Source organism: Cryptomeria japonica, chromosome 2, assembly GCF_030272615.1.
Source record: "Cryptomeria japonica chromosome 2, Sugi_1.0, whole genome shotgun sequence".
Classification (NCBI taxonomy): Eukaryota; Viridiplantae; Streptophyta; class Pinopsida; order Cupressales; family Cupressaceae; genus Cryptomeria; species Cryptomeria japonica.
The window spans coordinates 531553862-531569264 of record NC_081406.1 but is presented as its reverse complement, the minus strand read 5'-3'; the positions used below and the strand labels follow the sequence as shown (position 1 = coordinate 531569264).

Here is a 15403-nt window from a genome sequence, read left to right as displayed (position 1 = left end):
TGCCGGTATATTAATTTGGGTTATAAAGTTGCAAACAAGTTTAAATATTTCATCTACCGGTTAGACACTGATTCATCCCCCCCCTCTCAGTGTCTTTGGGACTGGTCAAGTGTCTAACAATTGGTATCAGAGTGTAGTCCTCTATTTGTAGAGCCTAACAGCTTGAGGAAGATTCTGAAATCAGTATCGATGGAAAGTTTGAGACAACAGTTGGAAGGAGCTCTTGAAGATTTTGATGTAGAAAAATTGAAGAATATCAAACTAGAAGATGAACTCAGAACTGCTCAGGAATTCATCAAAGCACTTCATGAAAACCTGGTGATAGCAAAGAATAAGAGAAAAGAATTACATGTGCAATTGCAAAACCAAGATGATGAAGAAAAGGAAAATTTTAGAGATATTGCAGAAAAATTGAGACAAGAGAATAGTAACATGAAGAATGAGATGCAAGATTTAGCCATGAGACTATGCAAGGATATTGAATATAGAAAGAGGAATGAAGAAGATTGGACCAGAAGACTTAATGAAAGATCAGTTGATTCTCTAAGGCTCAGTTATGAAAAGGATATGCCCAAAATAGATTTGATTCACATACAACATGACAAAGAGAAACTTATGAGACAAGTTAGCTCTTTGGAAAGTGAGTTGGTCAATGCAAATGAATACAAATATAAATTCAAGAAGAGTTCAAATAAGCTTGATGATATGCTGAAAAGTCGAAAACCTGATGGAGAAACAGTTGGACTTGGATTTGAACATGGAGAAAGTTCTGAAACTATAAACAATCATGATCACAACAAACCAGTAAGGCAACCTAATGCTTATAAATTCAATGGAAAAATTTTAATTGCAACAAATTTGGTCATAAAGCAAATCAGTGCAGATTTAGGAATAATCAGATTACAAACTTATCCACCAGTCAATGTTCCAAATGCAATAAGAATGGTCATAACTTAGACAATTGCAGAATGAATGTGAAATGCTATGTTTGTGGTAGATTTGGACATTTATCTAATCAATGCAAAACTCAAACCGGTCAAGGTTATGGAAAAGCTATTCAAAGAAACAATGTAACTTGTTATGCATGTAACAAGATTGGGCATATTGCAAAATTTTGTAGAAGAAAGAGTGTACCAGTGAACAACAAAGGATCTAATGACAAAGGTAAAGAAAAGGTGAATGAAATCAAGCAATAATTTTCTAAATAATGGATCAGAAAGAGAGATCAAAGAATTGATGAATCTGTCTCTGCACCGGTAGAACAGGGCAATCCTACACCAGCGGGAGATTCTTCATCTAACTAAGGAATAATCCTTAGGGGTAAGAAAACTAATTGAAAATCATGCATTTACCCTCAATTGGTGGTAAGAAGTTATAATTATTCTTTACCGGTAGATATGTGGAGTTTTCACTTCACCGGCAAAGCATTTATTGTGGCTGTAATATAAATTTTTGGTTATAAAGGCACTATAACTTCTCATTTGATCTCACAAAGCATTCAAGCATTCGAAGAGAGCAAAATTGAGCAAAGGCATCCCAAAGGCAAAGCAACAAAGGTTTTTCAGAGCATTCAAGGATTCCTTAGCTAAAAGGTATTTATCTTACGCAATGGCTTCTTCATCCTTCGTTGCTGAATTCATTACAAACCCTACCATTGTGGAGAACATAAAACAACCTAGACCCATTTTTAAAATAATCCCTAAGATAGCAAAACTGGATGACTCCATTGGTGCATTTTCTAGAATCACGAAGGGAGTCGTGTTTGTTGAAGACCCTAGGGCATACATACATTGTAACACTGAAAGTTTAGGGTCTGAAGATTTGAATAATATGTTCATAAATGTTATCACTAACAAACATGGGGTAGTTAAACCAGAACACAAGGTTGTTGAGGATTTAGGGTTCATTGACATCCTCCATATGCCGAAATTCTTAGATGAAACCATCCGCTATGTTCTTAGCAGGGTTCATGGTGAATTTGTGTGGTTAGACTCGGTATTTAAGATCACTAAAGAAGCTATAAGAGTTGTTACTGGTTTACCCTCCACCGGCAGTAGGCCTGACAAGAAAAAGAAAATTCCAAACAAAGAGGTTATGAGCTTAACCGGTGCAACATCTGACAACCGGTCACTTAGGGTCAATGATATGAAAGATAACAATGTTAAATTTGCAAGTATTCTCATTGGTTATAAATTTTCTCATACTAACAGACTTAATTTTGTATCTAGTTTATGCATTCCTAGTGCTCATGAGATGATCTTGAATAATGCTAAAATTGACATCTGTGAATGGTTAAAGGATGAATTGCTAGAGAATTTGGATTAAAAAAAAGGAGATAAGAAGGGAACCTTTAAATTTTGAAATCTGATTGTGTGTTTAATGCTTTACTTCTCATACGAGATTCTCAGTATTGGACATAAGGATTTTGCCTATGATATTTCTATTGGAAAACAGATAAAGGAGGCAATTACCGGTATGGGATCTGATAGTGACAAACTGGTAAAAGAGTATTTCAAGAATTTTCAAGATAAAATGAGACAAAGGGAAAGGATTCCCCAAAGCATTGTTGATAAGTATGATAAACAAATATGCTTTGTTATCAAAAGAGATGAAATTTAGATGGAGGCAGTTAGACCAAGAACTATTTGGACTAAAGAGATGGGATATGAGGTGGATTCACACATCTTAGATTCGTATGCTAGAATACTCCTAGATGCTCCACCAGAACTGACAGAGGAGATATTTGGTAATGCTGAAACTATAGATAGTGGTGTTGCTATGCAGAAGTAGAGAAAGAAAAGATAAAAATTAATGAAAGATGCTTTAAAATTTGTAAAAGATGTTACAGAGGGGTTAATGAATCTTGGTGATATTTTTGTAAGTATAAAAGAAAGTAAATCAAAACAGAAACCGGTAGCACATATCTCTCCTGTGGCTACCTCATCTGATTCTGACAATGACAAGGCAGCTGAATTCAAGAGAGTGGACAAGAAGAAAAGAAAACCCTCACTGACACCTGCTCCATCTCCTAAGAAATCAAGGACACTCAGAAAGAAGCAATGGGTTGTAAGAGAGCCTAGTGGTCCTAAGAAGAAAGTTACTCCAAAGAAGAAATCTGAACCAAAGGAACCAGATACTCTTTCACTAGAAGAGTTAGTCAATGAAATCACCCAAGATGGTAACCTTAGCAATGTAAATAAATTTTATCATTCTTTTAAAGATTCGGATAAGGAAACTATAGAGGAAAGTAATATTTTGTATCTAGATATCTACAAGAAGGTCCTTATTGAGGTAATAGATGTTCTACCAAATGATTTATACTTAAGACTTGAAGAAAAGAGAATGTTTGTTATGGAACTTGATAATAAATTAAAGGGAGAAGCTCTATTAGCTATGCATCATGTTGATTCCAAACAGGAAATTCATGACCTTATATCTGAAGCCAATAGAACTATTTTTGTGAGTGGTCATCGACAAGTTAGTCTTATGATTGGCAGAGTTAAAGAAATTGCAGATGAAACGACTGATAAGTGGGACATATTTTTTGTTGAGAGAGAGAAGAAAGAAGAGAAAGACAAAAAAAAGATGGACAAGTCATTTACTAAGGTATATCAGAAGGTAGATAAAGGTAAAGGCAAAATTGGTAGTATACCTAATATCACGGTTAAGGATAATCTACCGACACCGGCACAGGACACCCCACCAATAATTTCAAAGGCACTGACACAAACAGATAGTCAGCCTGGAGAAGATAAGTCAGAGGAAGTAAAAGTAGATAATGTTGATCCCAAGTCAGACATTCTATTCATAATGAATGTTGCCACTCGGGATTTTAATATTGTAATGGACAAGGAAATAGCTGAAGTTAGGAAATCTGAATCCATCCCTGATGATACTCAACTTAACACTGAAATACTAGTAGAAGCAGAAGCAGAAACTAGAACAGAAATAGGGCATGAACAGAATATATCTGAACCGGTAGATAGTAAGATAGAAAGTAAGGTTGAATGTAAGGTTGAGGACAAGACAGAAGAAGTGGTCAAGGTAATTGTAAAAACATCCAGAGAAGAAAAGAAACCAATTGTAGAACCAAGCACTTCGCCTAGCACTTCTAATATGGATTATAGACCAACAAATGTTATAGATGTACTTTTAGATTCAATAAAGAATATTACAAAATGCAATGCCTTAGCATTTAAGGCCATTGATGATTTTTTACCAATTTTGCAAATGATTGCGCTGGCATGTAAAGTTGATCATATTGATGGATCTTTAGGTAAATTGGACACATTGTCCAAATTCATTGCTTCTAACATTCAAACTGTGGATAAAATAAATGAAGAGACTGTTAAGGAAAGAGTGAATAAGGAGAAAGATGAATTCTTGGATAGGACAATTAAAGATTGTACAGAACAAATTGATTCTTTGTTACCGGCACTAAATTCCACCATTCTGGAATACAAAGAGTTGTACAGGGAAGCATGTAAGCCTCACCATCTAACAGAGGATATTGATGAGGAAATAAGGAAAACACAAAAGGAAATTGATGATATAGCTGATAATATGATTGGTTCTTTGGAACTTCATTTTTGGATCAGAAAATGGTAATCTATGAAGAGAAGATTGAGAAATTGGAAAGGGAGAAAGCAAGGCTGAGAGTGAAAACCTGGGAGTTGAAGAACAAGCTTCGTCCTAGATTGGACAACTTATTAACACACCGAAATGAGTTGTCTAAGCCATCTATTCAAGGAGAAAGATCACCAGAGCAACAAATACATTATCTCACTGGTATGATCCGGTAGACAGAGACTGTAATTTCTGATAGTACTAAGTTTTTGCAAGGTCTTAATTTAATTTTGGTTACATAACCGGTTACAGGTTTCTGGGTAAATTTTGATTTTTTTATTATTCTTTTGACATCCTTTGTCATTGATGTCAAAGGGTGAGTAGTGTATGAGAAAAATCTACATAAGGAGATCATTTTCTCAGGGGGAGCACTATCAATTTTTGGACTTCAAATTTTGGATATCAGTTTTTGGATTTTTCTCATGAGTGTTGCCATCAATGCCAAATGGGGAGATTGTTGGCTTTATACACTCATATGAGAATAGTTGATGTTGTAATTGATGGCAACCAACTGGTAACATGGTTCACAGGCCACACCGGCAATAGACATCATCTACCAGCACCGACAAGCACTACAAGTTTATTCACACCGGCATCTAGTGTACACTGACATTAGATCATACTAGCACTCTAAGCCGACTCGAAATAATATTGTTTTGTATTGTAATTATATTTGTATAGCCGACATGATGTATTGTAAAGACTCATATATGTATGAGATCTTGTAGGTCATTATGAAATGTAATTAGGTAATGTAAGGAAATGATATATGAGATGTGATAGGTTATGATAACAAATGAACTGTATATGCATTTTGATGTAATTATCTTATGAGTGAATAAGAGCAGAGCAGAGGGAAGCAAGGTTTATGGTAGAGGTATGCGACAGAGCCTAAATCGGTACTGAATCCAGCATTGTAGATGTTATTTTGAAGCAGTACATTATTATTGGATCTAACCATCCATTTGTAGTGAGTGGGACTCCATTTTGTTGTTGAGCAATGAGCTCTAGGCTGTTGGCCTTCCTGCATGTGCAAGCATCTAGTCTACACCGACAACAGATCATACCGACACTCTAAGATGACTCGAAATAATATTGTTTTGTATTATAATTATATTTGTATAGCCGACATGATGTATTGTAAAGATTCATATATGTATGAGATCTTGTAGGTCATTATGAAATGTAATTAGGTAATGTAAGGAAGCGATATATGAGATGCGATATGTTATGATAGCGAATGAACTATATATGCATTTTGATGTAATTATCTTATGAGCGAATAAGAGAAGAGCAGAGTGAAGCAAGGTTTATGGTAGAGGTATCAAATAGAGCCTAAACCGGTACTGAATCCAACATTGCAAATGCTATTTTGAAGTAGTACATTATTATTGGATCTAACCATCCATTTGTAGTCAGCGGGACTCCATTTTGTTGTTGAGAAGTGAGCTCTAGGTTGTTGGCCTTCCTACATGTGTAGGCCCCTATTATACAAGTAATATTTATTCATATTGGTCAATGAGTAAATATTGTGGGTCACAAATCCCACCAAGGTTTTTCCCTTACCGGGTTTCCTCACCAAAAATATATGTGTTATGGTGTGTATTGATGGTTATACTTTTGTTTCTCTTTATTGATTTATTATTTACTTACGAGTATATTAATTTGGGTTATAAAGTTGCAAACAAGTTTAAATATTTCATCTACCAGTTAAACACTGATTCACCCCCCCTCTCAGTGTCTTTGGGACTGATCAAGTATCTAACAATTACTCCTAAGATGGATATTATGCTTAGTGGATTGGAAGATGCCCAAGCTGCCATGAACTCGTCTAAGCCATCCGATCACAGATCAGTAGAGGCACTTGCATACTTGCTTAATGGGCTCATAACTATTATGGAGAGTCTTAAGAAAAGCTGGGATAGTCACCTAAATTCCTTGAAGAATTATTATGCTAACATCTTTAAATTTTTGTGAGTATAAAAGGATTGTGTGTACATAGCATTTTTGGTTTCTAGCACTCTAACTTTTCCATTGATGTCAAATAGGGAGAGTAGTTGAGAGAAAAATGTTGATCTTAGGGTGAGCTTTTTTTTTTTTGGAATCTGGCAAAGAAATTTTTGGTCGCAGTGTGTATATTTTGGTCTTGGTCCGACACTTCGTCATTTTTCACTAAGTGTTTCCATCAATGCCAAAGGGGGAGATTGTTGGCAAGAGACACCATAGTTATGTTCAGATGTTGTCATTGATGGAAACTCATATTAGTTTTGGTATCCGGACTTCATGTTTTCATCATTCCAGTAGATTGAGTGAACATTATTTGAGTTCGATGAGGTCTGGTTAGCAGAGCAGGATATCCGATAGTGAACATTTTTTGTTAGCGAATTATTTTGGTTGTGTATTTTTTTATACGGATTTTAGAGAAGGCTTGTGGTCATTTAATATGCCTAATTCCTAGATTGTGGCCTCTAGTGATGAGTTTCGTGCAAGTTAGAAGATCTGGTAATCATGTTTTTGGTATGAATAGTGTATAATAGTCGTAGTGTGTAGTGATTCGCTTATGCAGATCTTGCGGATTGATTTTGGTGATTGTTTGCATATTTGAGGTTGATGAGTTGTCATGTGGGATGTGTGTGGACATTTCTTTTTGGTCTGCATATGCTTTAAAGGTAGATTTGAGCAGACTCATTTAAACGCTTCATCTTTTGGGCCATATTATTGAAACCAACATGAAATGGTTTTTAATTTGTGATGTAGCTATACAAGATCGATTGTAATGGGTATTTTTATGTGTGGTGGTAGTGTGTGAAGTGTGTATGAGAAATTGTGCGCATGTATTAGAATTGTGCTCCAAATTGAAGCAAAATATTAGAACAGAGCAGGTTTGCAGAATTGAGTGAGATTCAGTATTATGTCCTTAACTAGAACTATATCCCGGCATTTGTTGATGCTACTTCATAGTTAAAACTTCATTGTAATCTCTTGCAATCATTTGTAAGGTAGTGAGCTTTCCAGGGTTGTTTCCCTATTTGTAATATGAGTTGTGAGCTCTAGGCAGTGTGTCTCAATGCATGTGCATTCCCTTTTGTAATATTTTTATGCTTCTAATAGAGTATACTAATATTGTGGATTTGAATCCCACCATGGTTTTTCTCTTAACTGGGTTTTCCATGTAAAAATATTGGTGTTATAGTGTTGTTGTTCCTTACTTTGTGTTTCTGCATTTTATTTTTCTTAATCTGCATTAAGTCATTTATAAATTTGGATAACTAAGTTGAAATTGTAGAACACTAATTCAACCCCCCCTCTCAATGTTCCTTGGATCCTTGATTCCAATAGTCCCAAGGGTTCATATGGTATTCTAACATGTGTATGGTCCCTTAGGACCCCATATGATTCCCAATGATACCACATGATCCCTAATAACACCAAATGACCCCTTAGAACATTATATGACCCCTCAGGACACCATGTGATCTATTAGGACACCATATGACCCATAACGACACCATATGACTCCTAGAAACACCATATCACCACTTTAAACATCCTAGTACATGACATGACACCTTAAGATAACATTGACCCCTTAGGACACCATATGATGTCCTAAGGGGTCATGTGGTGTCCTAAGGAGACATATGGTGTTCGAACACATGTGTGGGCCCTTAGGACCCCATATGACCCCTTAGGACACCATATGACCCCTTAGGACCATATGATGTCCTAATGGGTCATATGGTGTCCTAAGAGGTCATATGGTGTTCTAAAACACGTATGGCACCATAGGACCCCATATGATCCCTAACAACACAATATGACACCTTAGGACACCATATGACCATTTAGGACAATATGATGTCCTAAGGGGTCATATAGTGTTCTAACACATGTGTGGCTCCTTAAGACACCATATGATACCTTAGGACACTGTATGAACCCTCAGGACACCGTATTACCCCTTAGGATACCATATAACCCCTTAGAGCACCATGTGGCCCATTTTAACATCCTAGTACATGACATGACCCCTGAAGACACCATATGACCCCTTAGGACACCATATTAACCTTTAAGACAATATGATGTCCTAATGTGTCATATGGTGTCTAAAGGGATCATATGGTGTTCTAACACATGTGTGGCCCCTTAGGACCCCATATGACCCCTAACGACACCATATGTCCCCTTAGGACACCATATGACCCCATTTAACATCCTAGTACACGACATGACCCTTAGGACACCATATGACCCCTTAAAGTACCATATCAACCCTTAGGACAATATGATGTCTTAAGGAGTCATATAGTGTTCTAACACATGTGTGGCCCCTTAAGACACCATATGACACCTTCAGACACTATATGACCCCTCAAGACACCATATGACCCCTTAGGACACTATATGACCCCTTAGGACACCATATGACCCCTTTTAACATTTGAGTACATGACATGACCCTTTAGGACACAATATGACCCCTTAAGACACAATATGACTCCTTACATTAATATTATTTCCTAAGGGGTCATATGGTGTTCTAACACATGTGTGGCCCCTTAGGACTCCATATGAACCCTAATGACACCATATGACCCCTAGGGACACCATATGATCCCTAATGACACCATAAGACCCCTTAGGACACTAAATGACCCCTCAAGACACCATATCACCCACTAGGACACAATATGACCCCTAATGACACAATATGATCCCTAACGACACCATATGACCCTTAACGACACCATATATCCCCTTTTAACATCCTAGTACATGAAACGACCCCTTAGAATAAAATATGGCCCCTTAGGACACCATATCACGTCCTAAGGGGTCATATGGTGTCCTAAGGGGTCAGATGGTGTTCTAACACATGTGTGGCCCCTTAGGTTCCCATATGATCCTTAATGACACTGTATGACCCCTTAGGACAACATGTGACCCATTAGGACCATATGATGTCCTAATGGGTCATATCATGTCCTAAGGGGTCATATGGTGTCCTAAGGGGTCATATGGTGTTCTAACACGTGTGCCCCCTTAGGACCCCATTTAACCCCTAATGCCACAATATGACCCCTTAAGACACCATATGACCCCTTAGGACAATATGATGTCCTAAGGGGTCATATGGTTTCCAAAGAGGTCATATGATGTTCTAACACATGTATGGCCTCTTAGGACCCCATATGACCCCTAACGACACCATATGACCCCTCGGGACACCATATGATCCTAATAACACCAAATGATCCCTTAGTACACTATATGACCCCTTAGGACACCATATGACCCATTAGGACAACATATGACCCCTAACAACACCATATGACCCCTAACGACACCATATCACCCCTTTTAACATCCTAGTACATGACATGAACCCTTACTATAACATATGACCCCTTACGACACCATATGATGTTTTAAGGGGTCATATGGTTTGCTAAGGGGTAGAATGGTGTTTTAACACATGTGTGGCCCCTTAGGACTCCATATGACCCATTAGCACACCATATGACCCCTTAAGACCATATGATGTCCTAATGGGTCATATGGTCTCCTAAGGGGTCATATGGTGTTTTAACACATGTGTGGCCCCATAGGACCCCATATGACCCCTAACAACAATATGAACCCTTCGGACGCCATATGAACCCTTAGGACAATATAATGTCCTAGGGGGTCATATGGTGTTTTGACACATGTGAGGCCCCTTAGGACCCCATATGACCCCTAACGACACCATATGACCCCTTAGGACCCCATATGACCCCTTAGGACCCCATATGACCCCTAACTACAACATATGACCCCTTGGGACACCATATGACCCCTAACGACACCATATAATCCCTCAGGACACCCTCTAACCCCTTTTAACATCCTAGTACACAACATGACCCCTTAGGTCATCATATGAGCCCTAAGGACACCCTATGACATCCTAAGGGGTCATATGGTGTCCTAAGGGGTAATATAGTGTTCTAACAGATGTGTGGCCCCTTAGGACCCCATATGACCCCTAACGACACTATATGACACCTCAGGACACCGTATGCCCCTTAGGACACCATATGATGTCCTAATAGGTGATATGGTGTCTTAAGGGGAATATAGTGTCCTAAGGGGTAATATGGTGTCGTTACGAGTCATATATTGTCTTAAGGGGTCATATGTTGTCATTAGGGGTCATATGTTGTCCTAAGGGGCCACACATGTGTTAGAACACCATATGACCCCTTGGGACATCATATTGTCCTAAGGGGTCATGTGGTGTTCTAAGGGGCCATATGGTGTCCTAAGGGGTCATATTGTGTCATTAGGGATCGTATGGGGTCCTAAGGGACCACACATGTGTTAGAACACCATATGACCTGTTAGGACACCATATGACCCATTAGGACATCATATTGTCCTAAGGGGTCATATAGTGTCCTAAGGGGTCAGCTGGTGTCGTTAGGGGTCATATGGGGTCATAAGGGGCCACACATATGTTAGAACACCATATGACCCCTTAGAACACCATATGACCCTTTAAGACATCATATGATGTCCTAAGGGGTCATATGGTGTCACTAGGGGTCATATGGGGTCCTAAGGGGCCGCACGTGTTAGTGTTGGCAATTTGGAGGAATTGATTATGTGTTGCATTGATGTCAACACTAGTTATTTTTTTGTCTACCGGGTTCCAGTAGAGTGGTTGGACTTTCATGATGATCAGGAGATTTGTCTCTGGTATGTTCTAATTGGTGGAATTGGTTTGGTTTGGTCATTCATGCTATTCAGATGCATGTCACATTCAGCTAGTTTGAGATTTGGTGATCCAGAAGCTATCATATGTCTAGTAAGCCTATTGGTTACCAGTAAGGGTTCTACCAGCAGAGCTTCATTGAAGATCTTTTCATGGATTCGATAAGTGGTGTTGGTGCAACTTCTAGAAGGTTCTCAGGATGTTGATGGTTATCGTGTTCATCTTCTTGTTGATTGGTGGTGTTTGTATTTAGCACCGGACCTATTCTATCTTATTCTGCTAGGTTATGGACTGGTTTATGTAAAGTGTTGGTGGATGCTCCCGATGCATTACCAATTGGATTTATTGTTTGGTTAATGTTCTTTTGATATTAGGCCGACTTGGATTATCATTGGTTTGCGGATTTATGTAATGGATTTATTGTATTATCTCTTAGGTGGCCAACCTAATTGTTTAGGTCTCGGGTTGGTATAAATATGGTGTAAGATCTGTTTGTAGATCGTGGTATGGAATGATGGTTATGGGATTATCTGTGTGCAAATAAAGTTGTAATCATATACAGAAGGTTTGGTCGATCATAGATGATTGAATTGGGTTTGTGTAAGAGATTTAAGACCTTCGGCATTGACCTTAAACTAGAATTGTACTCAGGCATAGGAGATGCTACACTTGTAGTTCAATCTTCATTCTGGATTGTAGTATGATGCTTTATGTAGTCAGTGAGACTCCTTTTGTGATGAGAAGTGTGCTCTAGGCTCAATGATAACTTTAAGAAACCCTCTGTCAAAAAATTATATAAAATCTTGGTGAATATTTTTTATTTATTTTTACATAATAATATTTTTTATTGGTGAATCTTTCCTTTTTTTAAACAAAAAAATTAACTTATTGGCTAATTTTTTATATCAATTTTTTTTGGTAGAAAATATTGGCAAATCCTAGAAAATAATAAGAGTATGCATTAATTACTATTCTAAATCCTTTCATTTAAAAAATATATATTTTATAGAAAAGTAAAGACCTGAAGGTGGAAATCATCAATGAGTTAAGAGGTAGACTCTACTTTATTTAGTTTCTACCAGTAACTTAAAATAATCTAATATCCATCTTTGTATTTTGTGAAATAAAATGTACCAGCAATTTATAATACTCATGGGGTAAAAAAATTCTTTTAGACCATTGATTTTCATTGAGTTCAACAATTCAAAAGCAATTTTAAACCCCGCAAGTATTACAACTTGTAGGTACAATTTACCTCATGGAATATAATGAAGGTCGTTAGATTATATTTTAAATCAATGGTGGCAACTAAAGATTGTTGATATAACCCTAAAGTAACTAATAATTATGATATATTATTGGCAAACTAATTTAGATTTCTACAATAAATTATAAAATGTTGGCGAATATGATCCAATCATGTATCGAATATTGTGGTGAATCTTTGAGTTAAAAAAATTAATTAAATAAATTCTTTGGCGATTTAAATAACACTAAAATAAAAAATTTATAAAAATGTGGTGATTTAGGTCACCTTAAAAGTTGAACTTATTAGCCAAATTTGATTCCCAAATTTTAAAAAATAGCCAATTGGTGAAATTAGCCACTAAAATTTTCACTGTCTAGGTTGTTGGCCTTCTTGCATGTGCAGGCCCCTTACTGTAATATTTATTCATCTGATCAGTGGATAGATATTGTGGGTCTCCAATCCCATTATGATTTTTCCTCATTGAGGTTTTCCACATATAAATCTATGGTGTTATGGTGTTCATTTGCGTGGTTGCATTATTACGTATTGTTATATGCTTTTATGTTTACCGGTTGCTGAGTTGTTGTGTTAATAAGGTTAAATTTAATCATTCTGGCAGAACATTGATTCACCCCCCCCCTCCCCCCTCTTAGTGTTCTTGGATCCCAACAATTGGTATCAGATCCTAGTGCCTCAGAGTAAGTTTAATATCTTGAGGAAGATCTTGTATCCAGAATCTATGAAGATAAGTTTGAGGAAGGAACTTCAAGTAGCTCTTGAGGACTATGATGCTGAAAGGTTGAGGAACATGAAGTTGCAAGATGAGCTGAGATCTATGAAGGAATTCATTTTTATTCTATAGGAGAGGTTGTCATCCACACAAGCTAAAAGGAAGGAACTATGTGATCAATTACAAAATGAGGATGATGGAGAAAAGGAACTATGTCAGAAGCTAAGTCAGGAAAATGGTGTCATGAAGAATGAAATGTAAGCCCTAACTATGAGGATGACTAAGGAGATTGAAGATCAGAAAAAAATGAAGAAAATATTGCTAAATCTCTTAAAGACAGATCTGTTGAATGCATTAGGCTGGCGCATGAAAATGATGTGTTGAGAACTAAATTGGTGCAATCACAGAACAATTACCAAGAGTTGGAGAGAATGGTGACAGTCCTGAGAGGTGATATGGATGTTACAAATGAATACAACGATAAGTTCAAGTTTAGTTCTTCTAAGCTTGATGAGTTATTGAAGAATCAAAGGGACAATGGAGACACTAGAGGTCTTGAATTTGAGCATGGTGAAAGCTCTAGTACTGCAAATCAGGATGATACATCTTGTTAGAAGAACAATAAGGAGAATTCACCTGACAACCGGAATCAGAGGTCATTGAGAAGGCAACCCAATGCACATAAATTTAATGGTAGATGATTTGTTTGTAATAAGTTTGGTCACATGGCAAGTCAATGCAGAAATAGAGTCAATCAGAATAATAATTCAGGTGTCGTTCAATGTTTCAATTGCAAGAAGTATGGTCATAGGACAACAGATTATAGAATGAATGTGAAATGTCATGCATGTGGAAAGTTTGGGCATATGGCTAATCAATGTAGGTCGAGGAATGGTCAAGGTTGTAGTAAGGCAATTCAGAAGAACAATGTCATTTGTTATAGATGCAACAATGTAGGACATATTGCTAAATTTTACAAAAGCAAGAACCTACCGACAGGAAATGATGAGAAGGGAAAGTAGAAGATTGATGATATTCGTAAGGAGCATGAGAAGAAGTGGGTTATGAAGTTTGAGGATCAACCAACACAATCAAATGCCCCAGAAGTTCATTCTATTGAAGCATATACCTCGGTTACTCAACTGGTAGAGCAAAATTTTCATGCACCGACAGGAATCTCATCTGATATCTAAGGCATTCGCCTTAGGGGAGGTAAATTGATGACATATCTTGCATTGCCCCTAGTAGTGGTATGAAATCCTGTTTCAAATTTTAGAGTAGTCAGTTTGAAGGTTAACCAGTGAAGATTTGTTCGATCTTGGATTTGGTTTGGTTATCGGTAAGTCACTTTATGAGTTATGGTTTGGTAATGCATCTACAATTAAGTATTTCAAAATCCTTGGTAGTGAATTGGGAAGTTTGATTCTAGATGTGATAAAGGAATATTTCTTAGTTATTCAAATGAAAGAAAAGCATATAGATGTTATTAAAAAAATTGCAGAGAATTGTGGAGTGTTAATGTCAAGGTGGATGAGCAGTACAAAGGTCAAATCAGAACTTATGAGAGAGAATCGAACGTGGAGATGATTATAACTGAACTGGTAACACCTGTACCAAAATAGAATGTTGAACCAGTTACTCCGGTAGTATACAAAAATTCAGCAGTAACTAAAGATCAGAGCAAAGAAATGGAAAGTCGGAAGACTCCTAGGTATGTAAGGTTGAATCATTCAGAAGATCAGATAATTGGACAAGGAGAAGGTTGACAGCTGATGAGGTATGCTTAATTTCTTTAATTGAACCAACATTAGTAGATGAAGCATGTGAGGATGGATGTTGGATATAAGCTATAGAAAAGTAATTGGATCATATAGAAAAGAACAACACATGGACTTGGATGTTATTGGAAAAAGGCTTGATTGGTTTGTAAAGGATATTTTCAGAAGGAAGGAATTAATTATGTTAAATCCTTGCTCCGGTTGCTAGGATTTTCAAATATCTTCAAATATTTTTGAGTATGGTTTATGGTTTATGATGA

General features: G+C 37.1%; 1 protein-coding gene across 1 annotated transcript in view; it reads left to right on the top strand.

Annotated features, from left to right (window-relative positions):
• The first annotated feature begins 3351 nt into the window (after positions 1-3351).
• LOC131865151 (uncharacterized) overlaps positions 3352-15403 on the top strand; it is a 63986-nt gene continuing 51934 nt past the window's right edge. Inside the window, exons 1-2 of the mRNA XM_059215315.1 lie at positions 3352-3477; positions 3694-4044. Coding sequence (XP_059071298.1) covers positions 3352-3477; positions 3694-4044 — 477 coding nt within the window. The remainder of the gene's footprint in view (positions 3478-3693; positions 4045-15403) is intronic.